Source organism: Phymastichus coffea, unplaced genomic scaffold, assembly GCF_024137745.1.
Source record: "Phymastichus coffea isolate CEN01 unplaced genomic scaffold, Cenicafe_Pcof_1.1 PCOF00127, whole genome shotgun sequence".
Taxonomy (NCBI): Eukaryota; Metazoa; Arthropoda; class Insecta; order Hymenoptera; family Eulophidae; genus Phymastichus; species Phymastichus coffea.
Genome location: NW_026706938.1, coordinates 403,744 through 425,026, shown reverse-complemented (window position 1 = coordinate 425,026; position 21,283 = coordinate 403,744). Strand labels below are relative to the sequence as shown.

General features: G+C 36.0%; 1 protein-coding gene across 2 annotated transcripts in view; it reads right to left on the bottom strand.

Moving 5' to 3' along the window:
- Nucleotides 1–122: 122 nt before the first annotated feature.
- The window catches only part of LOC131671494 (fasciclin-3), a 225,549-nt gene continuing 204,388 nt past the window's right edge, over nt 123–21,283 (bottom strand). The window contains exons 2-11 of one of the 2 annotated variants that reach the window (XM_058947961.1): nt 15,689–16,015; nt 15,478–15,597; nt 15,223–15,405; nt 14,956–15,140; nt 14,671–14,812; nt 13,662–13,775; nt 4,756–4,786; nt 4,399–4,482; nt 3,215–3,383; nt 123–2,080 (exon numbers count right to left, since the gene is read on the bottom strand). In XM_058947961.1, coding sequence (XP_058803944.1) covers nt 1,880–2,080; nt 3,215–3,383; nt 4,399–4,482; nt 4,756–4,786; nt 13,662–13,775; nt 14,671–14,812; nt 14,956–15,140; nt 15,223–15,405; nt 15,478–15,597; nt 15,689–16,015 — 1,556 coding nt within the window. In that variant the 3' untranslated portion in view covers nt 123–1,879. Of the gene's footprint in view, nt 2,081–3,214; nt 3,384–4,398; nt 4,483–4,755; nt 4,787–5,021; nt 9,817–13,661; nt 13,776–14,670; nt 14,813–14,955; nt 15,141–15,222; nt 15,406–15,477; nt 15,598–15,688; nt 16,016–21,283 lie in introns of those variants that run through there. The other variant, XM_058947962.1, reaches the window with a different exon arrangement.

Here is a 21,283-nt window from a genome sequence, read left to right as displayed (position 1 = left end):
AGTATTCATCTTAATTTAAATAGTTCAGCTAATCAAACTACTGAATAATGCATTTATATCTGTAAAAAATTTGGTTAAAAATATTCTTTGAAATTAACATGCAGTAACAAAAAATTTGTATCAATTTATTTATTTACCAAAATAAGGACATGATCGTTTTCAAATCTTTTCGACATCTTACAAACAGCTGTACCTAGTATAGTAATATAGTAAAAGTTTCTTTCTATGTATACATCTATGCATTTAACAAATTACAAAAAATATCGGTCCACTTGTGCGTAAAGAATAGACTTTGTATTGAACTTTATGCTTATTTTTAGGCGTATAATAGCGCCGACTGAGTTTTTTAGATACTGCATCAGTAACCATACGAGCCATCGTATAGGCACAATGGATGATTACGCACATTGTCACAATGTAATCATCATGCCTAATTTAAAAATCTTAAATATTAACACTACTCTGACATACGACATTTTGTTTTTTTTTACAATAGACAACACTCAATTTTACATAAGAATATCAATGATAGACGCGTAGTTATCTTCATTTCACTTGCAAGTGAATTTATGCATTACACGATAATGATTTTTCACAATAATTAAAATAAACTAAATGTCAAGTACATTGAAATAATTGGAGAATTTGATTACATGATATAAATTGTACTTAAAAGGTGAAAGCTGCACAACCACTTTTCTTATAAATATGTTATTTATATCACCTTACATATAAAGAATTGTTACATCGATAAAATTAGCAATCTAATTTTATAATTTTTGTCCAACTAATCACTTCTACAATCTGAAAAATAATTTTCAAGAAAAGTTGTCAATCAAGTTATTCCTGTCATACTACCATCCGTAAAAAATTATAGGAAAAATAAACTTTCTCAATTATAAAAACCATAAAACAAAAAAATTAAGGCAAAATTACCTTAAAATTATAATGAAAACATTTTGTTCTATGCATATGGTAATAAAAATAAATGAAAAATACTTATTAACAACCTTAAGTACGTGAATCATACACGGCTGCATGTATAGAATGGAGTATAACATAGGCACCATTAATTGTTAAATATAAACACATTAAATGTATCGGAATGCAAGAAACTACAAAAGAATTACAGTAGTATTCTCTCCATGACATTATTACATTACAGGTAGATTATAGATCACTGAAATAAATAAACTTATAGACTTGGAAGAGACTCACAGCAAAGAAAGTCTTATATTTGCTGGATTCTTGAAAATAATTCCAATTTAAGAAAGTTTTCTTAAAAATAAACAGTTACTTTTAGATTAAGTGAAATTGTCTGCTTTTGACAACATTTTTTAGAAAATGCAACAAACTTTAGAAAATATTTTCACTGCATTCACAAGAGTGCGTACACGTGTTATATTGATAAATATTTTTGAAAGAAAAGATCACCTAGATAAATAAAGAATGACAATTGATAAAGTAACAAAAAAAGGTTCGATTCCAAGCTAGCATCAATATTTCGTTTTGGACTCGAATGTTTTTAAAAGTTTCTGATAAACTCTACTTTAATTCGTGTGTTCTCAAACATGCACAATTATCTCTGTACGTCAAACTGAACTCGTCGATGAAAGGACAGCTTCAGATTATTCAGTGAATAAATCTGCTGCATTTAAAAAAAGCTTATTTTATGGGAAATAATCAGATCTTCGGATTGATATTCCGAATAATTTATCATCGAGCATCGGAAACTAGTTTATCTCAAAATGCCGACGACAAAAACAAATTAAAGATAATAGTGCGCATGAATCTCCGGCATCCCAGGGTAATAGATGCAGCACACGGTTGGACGGTATCGTAAGCCTTGAGCGACGCAGTTGCGGCCGTTAACGGCAAACTATTTAGTGGGCGTCGGGTGTTCGTTGGGCTGACCGTCGGGCTTCGTGTACAAGATCTCGGCGTACTCGGTTTTCTCGTCGGTGATTCGTCGTGGCGCATTGGGTTGCTGGTGAGCCAGATCCAACTCAGCGTATACAATGCCACTCTCGTTGCCGCTTGTTGCCGTTGGCATGGGAATCGTCACGTCGCTTACGGGAGGCTGCAAAGTCGTATGTATAAGTACAATACAAATGACGACGCCGAAGAACTGAATATGTTAAGGTCCCTCTACCTCTATGTATAATATACAATAATTTATGAAAATTTTCTCTCCCTAGTTTTGTCTGGAGAATGTATAATAACGTCGATAAAAGCATATAATTCGATCATTTAGTATTGTAAGATTGCATTAATTGTTTAGCTGAAATGACAGCTTAATGCTGTATTAAAGAACAAATTTTTAAAGAACAATTATTTTAAAGTTATCGTCGTGATTAATCGAGCTGCAGTTGAATCAATACCATTGTACAATATGAAATTCTCGAATCGAGATGAAACTAAGGAAATAAATGTTCTAAATACTGTATTTCACTAATAATATCTATGTCGCCTTCAATTTTCAGTTAGCTATGTGCAATATATTTCACTTGACTAATAAGAATAATAACTTTCTATTGATAAATCAGTTGCGTAACAAAGTTGTAAAGACGATTTGAATTTAAATTCATTAATTTGTCATTTATCACAATGCAATGCGTAACCTGCGCTGTATCAGCTCAATATTTGAAAAAATTATTACGATGAACAAATGTTACGTATGAAATATTTTTCTCCGTCATATCTTACGTATTCTCACAAATCAACAAAAATGTTACTCATACGACAGGATCACACTAATTGTAGTAATTGTCTATGCGATCTAATCACTTTTATAATTTAAAGATGTAAATAATGTTAAAAAGTTAATCTACAATAATATTTGTAACAAGTTCTATTACTGAATATTGATTCTTTCAAGTTAATAATTAGCAAATAGTTACGTCATATCTGTTAAAAGTTCTCTACTCACGACATCATTGCAAACAAAATTTATCACTGATAGAAGTGAAAATTATTAGAATAATCAAATGTTTACTTTTTAATCATTATGTCAAGTGAACAAAAGTTATGTCGTGACATCAAAAGTTTATAGCGGAAAGTATTTTTATTATTTTTATACCCAAAACAAGTATGCATTGTCAAACCAAATACGTGAATTTATTTTGCCGTCTAATTTTTATATGTAATTTGTAAAAGTATAAAGCATACATGTTTATAAAACGTAAAGTATATTCTAGTTCTTTCAAATCATTACCTTCTCATCTTCCATCGTAACAACAGTTCGTACTGTGTCAGTGTCAGCACCAGAAACCTTATCCTTATTCCGCTTAAAGAGCTGCGAGAAACTGATTTTTGGTCTGCCACTATTTTTTCCAGTGTCTACTTCTGTTCTTGAGAAACGTCCGGTGCTTTCGGTATCACTTCTGAGTTAAATAAAACATTTATTATTATTTATTTTGAAGAATACGTGGCTCGTTTCAAGTTTTTGAAAGAATCAAACAAATTATTTGAATTTAAGTTATCATACATTGGAAGCAGCGTATTTTTGTATAATCATGACTAAGAACATTCGTGTTACTTTTCTTGATTTGAAAGCCTTTTTAAAATTAAATTGCAAGACCAATCCAAAGCTTTCATTTCAATAGGATGGCAGTAAGAAACGAAAACAATTCTTAAAATGTAACATAGATTCCTGGTAGCAAATTTTAAAAACATTTAAAATTTCATGATTTTTAAACAAATTCTAATAGTGTGTTCCTTTTATATATAGCTTCAAAGTGCAAATAGACATAAGTAAAAAAAAGAGGAAAAATTTTAATACGACATAGTGCATAAGTGATGAATGAATGTAATTATTTAACAAGGCAGGGATCGTGAACATTAATTGCACTTCGTGTTTTGAATGTTTTTATAGATCTGCTTGATTCATCGCACAGTTAATAATCACATAAGCCAATATGTTATACGTTTATCCGCGGTAATTATTACTTTAAAAGTAATTGCAATATGCATTAGAAAACTGTTTTCTAAAATTTGACTTCGATAGTTTTATTAAATTCAAATAATTTTGTTCATGTAACAATGTGAAGACATAATTTATATTAACAAAATTTTCTTATGAATAATACATTTTTTATATACATGGATGTTGTGATAAAAAGCACATATACAAAGCTTGATATTTTGTTGCGACTGGCATTTATCAGAAAGCTCAAATCTATGGCATTAGATCCAAAAGCAAGAAGCAAAAAAGCGTCGAAAATAATTTTATTAAAAAGAAGCAGCAACAATATTAAACGGCTCATAAATATTATCAATGTAACTGTAAATATATTAAAATATCTAGTAATTCAAACATATCCAGTACTGAACCCGAATGACCGAATTTCTCTCATTGCCAAACAAAAAAAAAGCAAAATATATCAGGGTGCTTCTTGCCTTCGCGGACTGGCATCGTCTGTTTTTGGTTTTGGTTTGACGAAGCGTAGTAGATTAATGCTCTCCGCCGGCTCCGCTAAGTCTCTGTAAAATGTGCGAGTCATGCCAACAAATCATAACTACATTTTTGTTCAGTCTTTAACTCTCACTTGTCTCTCTAACTTTAGCTTTGTCAAAATATAGTTTACAGTAATAAAAATAAAATTCAGAAAAAAGTATCACATTGTTAATGCTAACAACAATTGCTACAGTATTGGAAAAGCCAGTATAACAGAAAAATATCTACAATATATTAGTTACAATAAAAACTCAAGAAATACTTGATTAAAAAAAAATTTAATAGTTTTGGATACTTACGATTCACCAATGTTCCTCTTTGTGGAATCACCTGTAATTTGAAAGTTAAAATATATTGACAAAATTGAAAAAAATATTTACGTTACGGTAAATCTGTAAATTAAGATGTTTTTTAAATTTCAAGAAATCAAAAATATTTGAATCGATAAAAAAATGATTTCGATTAGTGCAAAAAAAGAAATAAATAAATTGTAGTTAAAAATAAAAAATATTTGAATGTTCATTCACAATTAACTTCTATTTAATTGTTCATTCAACCAAATACACATTTTACACGACTAAAGAATGTTTAAGAAATTGAAGAGATGCATATAATTAAAACAAAGATTTTATTCAAAAATCATACGATTCCTAAGTATAATATCATAGCGATGAATGAACTTATATTTAAAGTACATACAGCTTTCTCTATATATTAATTTCATTTTAATTCTTAATCCTGTTCATAAGTAACCGATATCATTTTTTATCATCATTGTATCTAACAGTACAGATACAAAATCTTTTATTTCCTATTCTCTTTTCTCTCTGCTCGACATAGTCACTTTATTTCTCACTGAAGATTCGTAACATTTAGATTTAGATTTTCGCAGTTATCTTTAAAACAAAGTAGCGGTCTCTGAAGTGATACATTTCTAATAATACAAGGTGAGATTAAATTTTATTGAATCGTGCGTTTTAAATTAATATGATTCCATTGGTATAGTCTGTTTATTGAATACGTATAAAAGTGAGATAAATTGAATAGTAAATAATTTACTCACAAGAATGATTTGATTTTTTAGTTATTAAAAATGTGTAAAAAAGATTATAAACGTTCTTGTATAAACATTTTTTTTTCAGAGAACGCCAACTTTTGATAATGATAATAACTTGTTCACATTTGTCGTTGTAATATCTAAACCTTACATTAACATAAATATATTTATATATGTTTACTCCATTGTATGGCCAACGTTCATGCTTATATTACTATATAGTTATATCTTTTTCAATGAGTTGCCAACTTCGTTTCCATATCATTATTGCAAATTATTTAAACAATAAAATACAGGCTAAATTTAAAGTACAGCTACAAGAATCGACGTTTACAAAACATTAAATCTTATTGAATGAGAACATGCTCTTTATATAGTTGTAAATACTTAGAATCGATTCTCAATAATTAGTAATTATGCAAGCACATCGTACAAATGTAACAATGTACTTTAAAGTATATTTATACAATGAAAACGAGTTAGCTTTCTCACAGCGTCTAAGGGAGTGTTTGCTGCTTAAAAATCTTCACGTAAATTCGTGTTATTTTCCCCTTGCTCAATAATCGTCAGTTCAACGATAATCTTGAGCTTATATTTATTATATTTAGCATTGACAATTTGAAGTATAATTTTACAGAAATGTTTTGTGAATACTCCTTTATTATCGAAACATTTCGAATTTTTGTAGATTCATGCTTACACTTACTTCTTCAAATATGTAAACTTTTGTCAGAAAAAGGTTGGCGTGGCTAATGAATACTTAGTGTAATAATAGAAATAGAATGATTTTAACGAAATTTGAAATAATATTTACTGTAGAAAAAGTAATTGGTCACAATTTTATTATTTGGTTCATTACTTTTTATACTGTTTTTGACGGCAGTGGTAGAATTGCACATGTACTTATGTCGATATGCTTTCAAAAATTGAACTTTTAATATTTCAGATAAACACTGATATTAAATATCTAAAAGGACTGATTGGTTTTTCTTAAATTTCTCTTAAAAGTCTGTATCTTCTGACATAATTTTCAAAATGTTTTTCTGTATCTACCATACACTTTTTTTCACATTGTCATATCTGATTATGTAAAGTGAAATGACATTAAGTTGAGAACGGTACTGCAATTATTGCAAATGCATTGATATTTATATAGCTTTATTATTTATTTTCTATATCATTTGGAATTCTGATATTATTACACTTTCCATTTTGAACTATTATGTCATTTAATAAAATCATTGAAAAAAACAAATTCCATCAATAATGTAAAATAAATTCCATTCATTAATCACGTGAATAAACTTAGGTATTTTCATACTCTTACAAGTCACGAAGTTTAATCATTGATTAGGTCACAGACATGAATTATGAATACTTCTATCAATACTGTGGACAGAGAAATTCCGTCGAACAATTTTCCAATGTTACTTAGATAGAACTTTGTATTTTTTAATATCAAGTAACACATCACTCTGCAATTTGTAACATCTTGTTATTCATGAATACAAATATGAATGAGTAACTATAGGTCGGTGGCAATTGGGATGCAAGTTATGTAGATACATAATTTTTTGTGTTGCAAGCCAAATGCCTCGACGTTTTTCCAACATAATTTATCATGAATATATAATTCAATCTCACCGCAATAATATTTATAATATGTATATTTGTATATTTTCCTTTCATATATTTTCCATATATATACACTGCATACGAATTTGTCGAGGCTGACCGCTAACGAATTTTTCTTGTATATTGCGAATCAATGTTTCTCTATATCATTATTTCATATTCGAGCATTTTTAATTATTCTTTATTATAACTTTTTGAGTATAATCTACAAACAGAAATCGCAATTTCAGTTTTTTTGTTGATTTAAAGCCCAAGAGATATTTCTTTCGAACATTTACATTACATAACTTGATTTCTTTGATTTGATTATAATTTAAATAGCTAATTAATACTTTATTAAATTCGAAATAATTATAATACCCAAATGAAAAGGATTTTGAAAATAAGCATACGATTTACAAATATTCATATTTGTTTTTATTTACTTAAAGTCTTTTTATTTGATAAATATTTATAAAAATTCTTTGTTCAATAAATGATTACAAAAACAGTAATTAGTAGTAGAAATAAAAAATACAAAATAAAATTTTGTAATCTCAATACAGGGCAGTTATTTTTTGTTTTCTATCATGTTGTATTAATTAAATTAGACAATGAACTTCCATAAGTTTCAAAATGGTAAAAGTTACCTATCACTTTTTCATAACGCCTAGGTGAGGCTTAGCAAAAATTATCTATATAAAAGTATAAACAATCTTTATTGTCAATGATAACGTGAAATAGTAGTTCGAAAACAGTTGATTGGAGCGCATGGGAGCATTAAAAAATTAGAATGTAAGAGCTCTCATTTTTGTCATTTATATATGAAAAAAGCAATGGCAGAAACTTCAAATTCAGCCAAAATCTATAATAGATTCACAAGTATTGAGATTATCATGAAAGTACGTCTATTTTCACAAAAATTAAAGAGCAATAAATAATATTATATTTTAGTTACCGAAAATTTCATATCAGTGAGTTTGAAAAATACTAACTACTGTGCTGAATTACAAAAAAATCACGTGATCTAACCAGTGTTTTGCGTGCTAGTTTTCAAGATATAATAAAATAAAACTTAAATTTAAATACTTGTCTTAAACTGCACCCGTTTTATCGAACCGTGCACTGAAAATTTGAAAAATTCAAAATTAAAGTATTTTACTATGCTTATGACAGCATTTTTTATAGTTATAATACATCAACACAATTATTTTTTATTTGATTTAATAATTAAATTATAGCAATTGCAATTGTTCTTCAAACGGCTGCAGAAGTGATGTTTACATTATGTCAAATAAAAACTCACGAAAATAAAAGATAAACTTTGTTGATCCCAAAGAAAAATATGTATTTTATATGGAAATTACGTCTTCCATTTGTTTTTATAAAGGCCAGATCATTTCAAAGAATGCCGGCCGTGTTTTTTCATACAAACTACCGACGAGTTTCTAACTATTTTTATTGAGGAATGTTCAAATGATATTGCCATGGCATTAAATTTGTTCATTCATTAATAGTCTTATTCAGCTAAACTTAAGTATGCCCTTACAAAACTGTGATACTTAAAAACATTTGTTTTAATTCTAATGAGATTCTGTTAGATGCATTTTTGCTTAACAAATCGATTGATGCAAGATTGCAAAATTTGTATATATGCGCATTGGAATGATTTCTGCTAATTAGAGATTCGATTGCAGGATTAAGCTATTTTTTTAGTTATTAAGCTATTTTATTTATCTCTTTTAAGCTATTTACAAACTCACGTACGGAAAAACGAGATAACGTCAGATAAGTGCATTGAGTGGCATATGCAGTCAATTTGTATATGAATAAAGCGACTGTGATGATTCGCTGTCATCAAAACAGAACTTAAGTTGAAGAAATATACCTATTGCTGACGTTATTTCATTTTACAAGAAATATAAAAAGCGTTTGACAGTAATCATATCCGTAGGCGGATCGCCGAGAAGCTCGATAGAAAAAATCTATGAAAAAATAGAAAAATAGAGAAAAGATTAACTGACTACATGCTCGGGTAGAAAAAAAGATATATAGAGTGAAGGACGAGGCTTCGCTTAGCGATTCGCTAACGTTGCGTAAAAGTTCAATGTCGAAGACGACGACGACGACGACGACGGCGACGACGACGACGACGGCAACGACATGTCTGGTTACATCATTACAATTAAAGAGGACGGCGCCGCTCGCTCGAGGAAAAGTCGCATGTGCCCGCAAGAGGAAAAAATGGCTAGTCGATCCCCGAGTCGACACGCTTTCACAGTGGTCACACACATGTACACAGACAGCTCAGCGCCGAGCTGATGGGTATATAGTCATTTTGAAAGAATGGTCGAGGCTCGTGCGTGTACTGACGGTGTTGTTGCGAAGATAGTTGTTGATCGAGAGATGGTATGTATCTTAGGCAAGAGGAGTATGGATTGCGGAGTGTCTTAGACGGGGGTGTCGGTCTTGACGTCCTTATTATTGATGTCGTTGCGGCCGTTGACGTACTCGGTGCTCGCGTGAACGGGATTCTCCTGGCCGTGCGATATTGGCGGCACCTTCTCGTCGTTTATGATGTGCTGCTCGTGCTCGTGCTGCTCGTCGTCCTCGTCGGAGCCAGGCGTGATGTGCGCTTCGCTGCCGGCGCCCGCGCCCTCGGCCGCCTCCTCGTCGCCACGGCGCCTCGCTGCAACAAGCAACCCCACATACGTCGGTCAAAGGCACTCTTACTTTCAGCAAAGTGTGGATTCTTTTTACTTGCTCTCTTTACTCTCTTTTACGTACTGCTAGCTACAAGCATGTCGGATTCACATGCTTTATTAAAGCTATATTACTGCTCGTTTCTACTTTAAATACGATGCAAATACTATTGAAAACTACTTTTTATAACCACTGCTTTTTTTTCAGAATCCAGCATTTCTTTAAAATATTTTTTGTAGTTTTTAGAAAATGAGTCATCGTTTTCATTTGTACGTTAAACTTTTTACGTAGATTGAGCCAGTGATTTTGTCAAACATGAGATTATAACCACAATTATGTGACTAGCAGTATTTATTTAATTATTAACTGTAATTGCATTAGTTTGAAAATGTTTATTTGGTTTTTAAAAATCAAGCAATTGTTAGAGAGAATGTCTGGCTCATTCTGTTAAAATACTACGATGATGTTTTGATAATAAACACCAAGATAAAATTTGGTTAAAAAATTGCGAAGAGGTTAAAAAAAGACAGAAAAAAGTCATGCAATCATTTATTTTCATGAAAAAATTAATAACTCATAATTAATTAAGAAGGTCAGCTAGTGTTAAACAATGAAATTTACAAGTTTTCTTTACTATGTACAAATCATACTAATAACGTCATCATCACGAACATTTTTCATCTTAAAGCCCTAACATTTTTCATCTTCTTAAGTCTCAAAATCTCAATTAGGTGCCCTAGAAAATTCCTCTAACCGTAACATCTCGTTTTTAGAAAAAAAGTCGTTTACCACACTTTTGTGAACGATAGAATGGATAAAAATCATTTTTAAAGGGCTCATTTTTTCCCTTTAGATCAGTATTCTAGATTAAAGGATACTTAGTATTTTATTATATTACATTAGTATTTTCCGAAATAGTCAATTTTACCATGTTCATGACAACTTTTTCAAATTTATCAAAAAAGAATTTTCAAAAAGTTCTCATAAAAATAATAAAATTGACTATTTCGAAAAATCTTTCATTTGATTTGGAGTACTAATCTAAATAAAGTAAATGTGATCCTTCAAACATGGTTTTCGTTTACTTTAATGTTCAGAGACAAGTGGTAAACCAAGTTTTTTCAACAAATAAAGTATTACAGTTAAGTGGACTTCCTAGAAAGTTTAAGCGAGATTTTAGAACTTCAAAAGAAGATAATAAAAGCATCGTGTAATTTATAACGAAAAAGTATTCATGATGATAACTTTAATAGAATGATTTTTGTACCGCAGTAAAGTAAACTGATAATTTTCACTCTTCGAGACCAGCTGGGCCACTTAATTATGCGTCATGTTCGATGTTATCATGATCATATAAACATATTTTTAATTGAAACATGCCAATTTTTGCAAACTATTGTCAATGTTAAATTTTGAAAGTCAGTATCATTAATTTTTAAATAATAAAGTACTGAATTTTTAAATAAGTACACAGGACAATCCGTTCAATGTTACTGTGCATATAAAAAGTATCGTGCAATAAATATGATACATGTGAAATATTAGAATAAGTGCTGTACAGTAATAGTTATTTCTACAGTTTTCTGTAGATTATTAGTGCGTTTTCAATTATTTTTAAATTATAAAGCTATAATAACGCACAGATAAATAAACGAATTTGAGAAACTTAATTTAATAAGTTTTATTACTGAGAATCTTTCGTTCTTCTGTTTTGATTACATCGTGTTAATTGGAAAATAATAATGATGAATTATAAATGACAAATATTTTATAAGTAACGGTGTTTATACAAACTGTTGAAATGAAGAAGTATCTTTGATAAATCTTTAATAAAATAATAAATTAAATAAAAAAATTGACAATTTACACGATATCCATGTGAGTATTACTAGAAAATAAAAATATAATTAAAAAGATCATGATACGATCATTATATTTGCAATGAATAGATCATTATGAAGTAGGAAAATTTAAATAGATAACAGATTGATAGGAATGCATTAATTTACTTTTTATGTACTAAAAATATGAAATAAAAAACAATATAAACAATACCATTCCGATGACACCGAAAATGAGAATTGAGCATTTAAAAAAAGCTTTTATCAAGATGAATATTAGTTCTTTTGAAACATTTGAAGCTGTTGCCACTATGTAACCAGTAATTTCAAGTGGATTTCAAAACTAAAAAATAGCGAAACATGCAATTAAAAACATCAAGTTAAAAGAATACTTAAAGGTATTTTAATTTGCTACACAAATTGCAAGGAACGTAACAGCTAAAAGTAAGACTGGCAAAGTCAATAACAAATTATCAACTCCTGGCTTATCCACACTTGCCTTCGCCGATTTGTGGTGGTTGCTTGTTATTTAATTGAATTTAAATACATGATAGGAATCATCATGACTAAAATATTATGTGGAATATCCGCGATATGTGTACAGGGTATGCGAAACTACATGCAAAAACATCGCAAGTTCAAATTCATGCATCACGGTGTTTTTGTTGATTTGTTCATTGCAATTGTACTGTCTAAGATTGTTCAAGTCTAATACAATTTAAGAAATTTCTGACGGGTTTCTAAACTAGTGTAACAATCGTCCAATTTACTCTTTGAATTTATTAGCAAAATATTGATTTCGTTCAATTCAGTAGGAGAACGATAAGAAATTATTATAAAGTACGTTATAAATGACTTCTTGTTATATATGAGTAAAGGCTAATATTAGGCAATAAGCTCATTATTATGCCATTCGTGATGATAATTAATAATTGCTCAGCACAACATGTTGATAATTGTTATAGCAATGACTTGTAACATATGTTGTAAAATTTTATCAAAGAGTAAAATCGTGATGAATGACTGTGTATCTAAGAAGTCGAATGAAATGTGAAAAACTTACATTTGCAAAATATGATTTACTCGAAGTATAAAATGAAAATATCAAATTTCAAACGAAAGTTTTTCAAGTTCGTATGTGTCTTAAAACATTTTGGCTATTAAGAACAAGGATTAAAAGTATACAATGACTAGCGAATAATGGTTGATAAACTAAAAAAAACATTGACATCAAGTATGTCGCGCACAATGATAATTAAGAAATGTCGAGCGGAGGTATAATTGCAACATGATGCTTTGCCTGGTAAAGTCGCTTACGCGACAACTTACCCCTGGACATGAATAGAACTCAGAATCGCACGCTTAAAGTCGTTGTGTCTCAGGATTCTTTACTTGGCCCGACTTGCATGCTGTCCTAGCCATAGCAGCACAACACACAAGATATATTCATTTTTTAAAATAAACTGTATATATTCAATGCATACTCTCTTTTTTACAACAATTCCTCTATCTTAAACATTCATACTTTTCAAGTATCTTCAAAAAAAAAGATTTTCCCGAGTTTTGTCGAGTGACTATGTACAGTATTCAGATTATTCGTTGGCCAATTACATCATAACAATCTGATTTGGAGTGTAATGTTGAGCCCACCCTTCACTCATTTACGATCTTAAATATCTCGAAAGACTTTGTACGATAAAGTGACTACAACTTAAGAGCTAATTATTATTTTAGAGTTAATTTGATCTGATCTACTGTTCATTCTAAATTCTTTGTGCTTCAATATATATGTTTGTTAAAAGCTTCAAATCATCTACAAGAAGAGCGAATGAAGAATATTTAGCAGCTACACCCGCAACCGTATTGTTCAAGATAATGTTGTCAGTTCATTTGAAAAGAGTAATATTGTTTAGTTTCGAAATAAGTATCAAAATTGTAGATCCTATTTGAACAAAGGAGAATGATAAAAAGTTGAGATACAATGACTCACCTGCAAAGCACCAACGTCCTGTTGCCCGAGCAAAAACTACCAAGAATACAGCGAAGATTAAGATCAAAACTCCGATGACAATGCCAATGATGGATCCTGCTTCCATATCAACTCCTGTAAATAATTGTTTAATTAGTATTTCTTTAAAACCGTCGTCATATTTCTTTTGATAAATTTTTTCGAGTTTATCAAAATAAATTAAAATTAATAGTAATACACAGATACCAAACGAAAGCTTATATATTATTACAGCAACTGTTAGACACTTTTTAGAAATAAAAGTTACAGATCACAGATTCATTAGAATGACCTTCCACCTTTCAAACTTCGATAACAAAAGCACATTACACAAATTACAAAATTATCACAAGAACAGACGACAACGCGTACTTATAAAACCGCGTATATGGTAAATGATGACGAATGAAATAGTTAGGAATAATTATGAAGCATATAAAGTGACAATTACCTAGTGCGTGCATGTGTTCGTAGAGCTTACCGTAGAACTGATTAAATCGACCTAAAGGTCCTGCGTGAGCATGCGGTGAATTTGGTTGCCATTAGAATATTATATTTAACTCAATAATAATTAAACATAGTGGCTTGTATTAATCAGCGACATGTGACTGTGAAAAATTCTGTATACATTTTTATAGGACGTGCGTGCCTATTTTATTTCTTTACGACTCGGCTGTGAAATATATTCAACTAAGAGAAAATCCCCATGTGCAATCAACGATAGATAATAGGTTAATCAGATTACCAGTTGAAGCAACAAGACGGAAAGCTGACACACAATGGTCACAATCAGAGAGTGTCGATGATTTATAATTGAACAGAATATTAATTAAATGTGTATTATTTTAAGATTTTAAACACAAGTTCTTTTTTCAAATATAAAGCTACTAGATGAAAATGTAGTATTAATGTTAAGTTCGTACGCATATTACTTCTCTGTACAAATATGAAATGAATGAACATAAAAAATAAATTTATGATTGAAGTCTACCTGCTGGTTCAGTTGCAGACGAAAGGATAATTCTGTAACTTTCGGTTCCTAATCTGTTGACGGCTTCCAGAATATAGGGTTTGTCTGTGTCGGATTTTTGAACACTATCAATGAGGAACTCAACGCCCCAGAATCCGTGACCCTGTTAAGAAAAAAAAATGACTGATCGCTGTACAAAGTGAATTTATTTTGGAAAAAATAAAATAAATAATCGAATAAAAAAGTAAAGAAAACTTGTAGTAATATGTTCATGTAGACAGAAGTATGATAGCGAAGCTAAGTTACCATATCGACGGGGCTGGACGTCTGGATACGGTGAGTATTATCAGGCTGACCGGCTGCGATTCTCTGTTCGCCGACTACCCAGGTAAAAGCAGGCATGGGGTTAGCACGGACGGTCACATTGACTTTACCGGCTTGGCCGATGGTGTATCCAAAACGCTCGATCTTTTCCTGCTTTTCGGGTGGAACTGCAAGCGAACAAGCACGGTCAGTTTTGAATTCTCGCAGTGCATATTGATCTGCGGTAATGTTTGCATCAGGAATACTTACACTCCACGTTGATCTGTTGACTGGCGGATTTGGGTGTCGAGAGAGCGATGTGGGATGCAGTGCAAGTGAGAGTTTTTCCGTGGTCCTCTATCGAGACAGCGCGAGATGTTTTGAGCATGGCAACAGACTCATCGTAACGACCGTAAACCAATGGCCTTTCGTCGTATTGGATCTGCTCCTTATCTGGATGATCAAAGCAGAATGGTCGATAAAGTGACCGCTGCTGAGTCTTGCCGCGACTGATCGAAAACTTACCGATGAAGAGACTGAGATTGGCCGGTGGTTTTCCTCCGTCGGAGTGGCAGACGATATCCATTTTCTCGCCAGCTCGAAAGCTGTCCTTCGCGAGCTCGAGGGTGGGCATCGACGGTTCCCCTAAACGCGCGAAACAGATACCAATGAGAAAAACAGTCGGAAAACAAGCAAGTGAACTAGCGAACGATAATTGCAAGTAAAAGTGACTGACTGGCAACGATAACGCGGACGCTGTTGACGCTCTCGGTACGTGCGTTTTTGGGCGTGATGGCGCAGGTGTAGTTGCCGTCGTCGTTCTCCCTGACCTTCGCTAGTCTGATGCCACAGTAACCCTTCTCCAGGCCTTCACCGAAGTAATCGATGCCATCCTCGGACTGCGGTCCTGGCTTGAGGATCAGACCAGAATCACCTTCGCGAGGTATGACGAATCTGCAGACCTGCAACTCCATCGGTACTTTGCACACTATCTTCAATTCTTCCCCTTGTTTAACGGCCGTCTGCTTGTCCGGCACTATCTCCACCGCTACCAATCGGTTCGCTGTTGAATAACAGAGCAAGCGATCGTTAATACTTCCATTGGATGTCTTTGCACTCGCGTCGTTTTCTAATTTACAAGAGTCGTCGTCGACTATTTTTTTTTTATTTTCGTGGCAGATCGCTGTCAAGAAACGTATCGCGCGATGCAGCTGCCGGCGCATGCATGGCAGCTCTTAATCCTCGCACGGCCATAGGAAGCACGAGAGACAAGGAGGATGGGTATTCGTGCAATAAGTCTAATAAGTTGAGACAGCCTCGCACTGACACCGGTATTACCGGCGTGCAAGGGGGGGGGGGGGCAGCCGCCAAAAGCGAGATTTACGAGACAAAAAGGAGAGTTGATTAAACCGACCGAGCTCTCGCTTTCTCTCTCTTGCACCTTTTTCCACGCCCTCGCTCGCGCTTGCGAATTTGACTCGTCGCCAAAATTTATGCCCCAAGTGCACCCAAGACTCTTCTGTGTCTTATTGGTGTTTCGCGCAAACTTGAAACGTCCGACGTCTGCATGTACGAGGAGTTATTTCGCTTTGCTGATATGTACAGTAATGCGACATTGTTGTGAATCCAGAAAACATTGCTCGCCAGAAAAATTGCAACGAAATGCACGACGAGAAATCATTGTATTTGAAAAAATAGCAACAGGAGTATGAAGTAGCGCAACACAACAAAAAGGCCGACGGATAGCAGGTGCAATCACGCGGAAGCCCGTAATCAAGTCTACTAACGTCGACGGCAAACGAAAGTGTCGGGCCGCAAAGAGAGAGAGAGAGAGAGAGAGAGAGAGAGAGAGAGAGAGAGAGAGAGAGAGAGAGAGAGAGAGAGAGAGAGAGAGAGAGAGAGGATCAGCTAACCGATCGAGGATCAGTCTCCATTAATAACCACATCGTCAAACTCGACTGCACCGGAAACGATCTCGCACTCGTTCGATCTACATGGCCGCACTCTCGTTAAAAGTTTGAGTATATTTTATGACAAGCCTACCTCTACTGCTACCATCATCTTTCATTTTCTTTCATCCTCTTTTCAGTTAGGCTTTGCAAAAAAAGAGCTGACTATTATTCACATAAATATGCCCGGCTGACAGGTTTTCTGGCGCGCATTAACTGTCGTACTCGGAATTGGTTATCCTGATTTTTGCGAATAAACAAATTCGCGAATGCAAGCTTTAGGCGATATTTACACTGGGCGTGAGTAATAAAGTATCGCGTTAGTTCGTACTTTGATAATAACCAATGGGTGAGTCGTGTCCCGCGGGCTTTGCTGGTTAATTATCGAGTTGTTATTACTACAGAACTGGAAAGGGAGGCAACGCATAGTTAGTGCTTGCACGATTATTTTTCTTTCCACTTTTTCTCTCTTTCCGTCCGAGCTGTCTGCCAGTCTTTTCGAATATTCAATTATCAAAAGCAATGTCCGAACAATGCATCGTTCATTATGCTTCGAATGAAATTGCAGCGGGCATGACAATGTATTTATTAAGTTGTTTTGATACCGCGCGTGTACGTATTGCGGGCATCAGCGCTAATTGTAACGGACGTTAATTATTAGCGGCTAGCTAATCATAGCGTCAGCAAATATCACTCCGTATTAAACGTCAAACATTCGGTCGAATGGGCAACGGGAAAAATTCAAATGAAACTGCAAGTGGAAAATGCGAAGGCGAAAAAGGAGCCGATGATCCATGTATAAAAACGAGCGACCGAAAGAGCGGTCGCATCAAAAGGCGCTCACCGCGGAATAAAGAACGAAAGCGCGTGAAAAAGGAGGGTCGCGGCCGGGAAAAAGCGTCAGTTGGCGACGCGCCCCTCCAAATTTTATGCAGACTGCAGCGACGGTAGCACGCGCGCCACATCAATCTGCCGCGGAGTTGCATGCGCGCGGCCAAACAAGACGCGCGCAGCGCCGACTCTCTGTGCCCATTATGTTGATGAGTCGCGATGACAGTCGCGCACCCGCGGCAAAAAAATTATGATAAAGCGCGCGAGCGTTTGCGCGCCCGTCGATCATCGTATTTCATTTGGCGCTTAACTCGGCGAGGCAGCACGAGCCTCGCGCGGCTACTCGAATGTCGCCGCTGAGAACCACGAGCAAACTGCCAGGAGAAAGGGCTCGATGATAAGTAGATTTAGTGCGAGGTCGGTGAGGCGTGCCGATATTCAATAAACGGGCGCAAGTAGAGGAGCACGTCGGAGAATGAATTTAGGATGCATCGGTCGTAACCGCGATGCTACGAGCGCGACGCACATAATTTCCCATGGAAGTGCAAATTTTTACGAGGCAATGGTCGATGCGCGCGGCGCAGCGGCTGAACAGCAAATAATATAAGGTACGGCAAAATGACGAGGCAGCAAAGCCCGCGCCATGAAATTTGACTGTTACTACCGGGAGAGCGGCGCGTAAAATTTGCATGCTTTATTGCGGCCACTCAATGACAGCGAATTTAGTTGGCGCATGAGCCGGCTCGTTATAATGCTTCGGTATCCAATGGGGCGCCGCGACTCTCGCATCGCTGACTCTCGCGTGTGCGGGCTTTCGTTGCGTCGCGCGATCCTGCATTTGATTGTTGCTTATCGAACCCAACCAGCAGATTGACGCGCTATACAACTATTGCCCCGGCCACTGTGACTGCGCTTCACAAAATCCGAAGTAGTTTCTTTCGAAGCTTCTTCTCTTTGTTCCGCTTAGCGTAACGATCGCCGACTCGTTTCTTTTCATTATAAAAGCTCCGTGTATTGAAAAATCTCAATGTAAACGGCGCTGAAATTAGCATAAGCCAAGATGAATCTCCGCAACGCTTTCTGATGTGGATTTTGCGAACGATAAAATATGCAAAGTGGCAGATTCAGGAGTTGGGGAAAAGTGAAAATGGATTTTTTTCTTCGTTCTCATTCCAGAAATAACCTTGATCCTATCAATTTTCCCGGAGCAAATCCCAGCAGCGAAACGAAGCGAGATCGTCGTGGCGGGAGAGCCGCATGTTTTGCATACATAGTACGCGCAGGCAGCGTCGCCGGCTACTCGCAAGCTGTGGGCATACACACGTGCGCCAACTGTATTAGACGACAGCCGCTAATGCCGCTAATTTCCGCGGTAGAATCGTCGGAAAGGGAGAGAAGAAAGCGAAGCGGGTCGAGTGTAAAAGTAAAGGCCGGCTTAGTGCACGATGACGTCCCATATCGGCGCTCCACGGCTCGTAACCGTTAGAGGTAAGCTCGAGGTTGTTGCAAGCCAAATATGAGAAGAGGAATTCCGCGGGGTATACGCAGGTAACCTGACCGGCTGCGCCGCGGCTGCATTACCCGCGGCAAGAAAGGAAGCTTTTAATAGGGCGCAACCTACGGAGTCGCAAGTAGAAAAACGCAGAAAGAAGCTCGCTTTACTTTGCCTCTTTTTTCCTCTGAAGACATTTCTAGCTGTCACGCGAATGCAGTTCCAACCACTTCGCGTGGTAGCTCGAAAAGCCTTTTCGGAGAGCTTCCTAAACGCTTCAATTTTTAACGCGCCTACCTGGCACTAACGAAAAAAAGGGGCCCTCGAGCACGTCACAGTCCATTATCAGCCAACGGTCATTAATATCGGGCAAAAGGGTCAGACTCCTTGGTTTTCGGTGTTGCTTTTGATTTTTCATCGAAATTTATACGACTCGCCGGTTCGTGGGTTAGAATGGAAGACAAGCGGGATCGACAGACGCTTATCGGCGCTCGTGCATCACGATATTCGGGGGCGTTGTCGAGGTCAGAGCCACAAATCACGGCATCTGTTGCCGTGGTTCTCCGCGCGCGCGAGTGCCGAAGCAGGCGCGACGTCGCGTACGCGTATACGCAGGCAAATCAGACGCGTCGGAGGCGCGCTTGACGAATCGACCGGCAGTCAGCCCAGCACAACTGCAGCACTCGCGTCGAATCTACAGCTTTGCAATTAGCCACACCGACGCTGCCGAATTAATGAAGAGCTACTCCGCAATTGTATTTGCTGGCGCATCGTCGCACTACCGCCGCGCGCGCGCTAACTCGATTTCGTCCGCTTGGACTGACCACTGGACAGCGCCGCGTCGCCGATCCGGCACTCTTTTTTACTTATCCGAAGCTGGTACTAAATTTTATTCGATCTGTCTTCTTTCCAATAACAGAGTGCGACTCGCGGTTGTCGCTTTCTGCAATACGAAACGACGATGCGCGAAAATTCACAAGGGATTACGCGGCCCATTACCTGCGCGCAGCAGGCGCGAAGCCGGAAGAATCCGACTTGAAAAATTCGACACCAAAGCCGGAAATCGAAGTCGGTCGTCGAGCGATAGGTGCGCGCGGGCATTCAATTTTGCACGGAATAACCCCAAGTGAGTTTTCTCTTCTTTTTTTTCAAATTCGCATTCAAATACGAGAATCCAGGCGCGAGAGAGTCGAGGACAAGCCACGTCCCAGTGATTTCCAATTTTGTCGGGCGCCGTCGCGTCGTCGCGAGGTCAGCACTTTGCCTGTCGAGCGTGGCATTTCAACGCTCGCCAAATCCAATCGACTTTCTCGCCCTCTAATCAGTTCGGCCGTCAGGCGACTTGGAAACTGCTTATGGGACATAATTACGGGAAGGGAAATTTTCCAAGGCGAGCTTGACGAACGAAGGTGCGTCGCGGGCTTCTCTGCGCTAGCGGCGAAAAATCGTTATTTCGATCGGTCAAAGTCAATTTCGAACGATGATCGGTCGACGAGGAAAAGAAGGAAGAGAAAACTCGCTAGAAGTTTCAATCAAAGATTGCGTTGTAGTAATCGCGACGAAGAGAGCAGCGGCGGATAGAAGAAGACGAAATAAGAATCAACGACGATAGCCGTCGGAGGGAAAGAGAGAAAGTAATAAAAGCGAGGAAGCTCCCGGAGTTTCCTCTCGCGCGTGCGGGAGAGAACTCGCTCGCCAATTTTGCCGAGACAGCCGCAAATCTCCGCGGAGATTAAGGGCGCTTTACGCGTCGCTAAATCAACTCCTTCGAGAGATGATATATATTTAGCGCATCTCTCCGTGTCTTTTCGGGAAAACTCGCAGCACGCGTATTATTTCAGGATGATTCTATCGCGGCAGCCAGGTGAGATCGCGCGTGCTCTATTCCGCGAAAAAATTCCACGGAAATTGGATAACGGTAGCGCCATTGGACCTTGCGATTTCCCCGCGCTTCTCCGGTCGCAGCGCGACAGAGAGACTTTAAACGATTTTGCGCTCGTCGATGATGGCCTCGCAATCGAGTTATGCAAAGTAGATTTCGCATTAAATAACTGTCGCG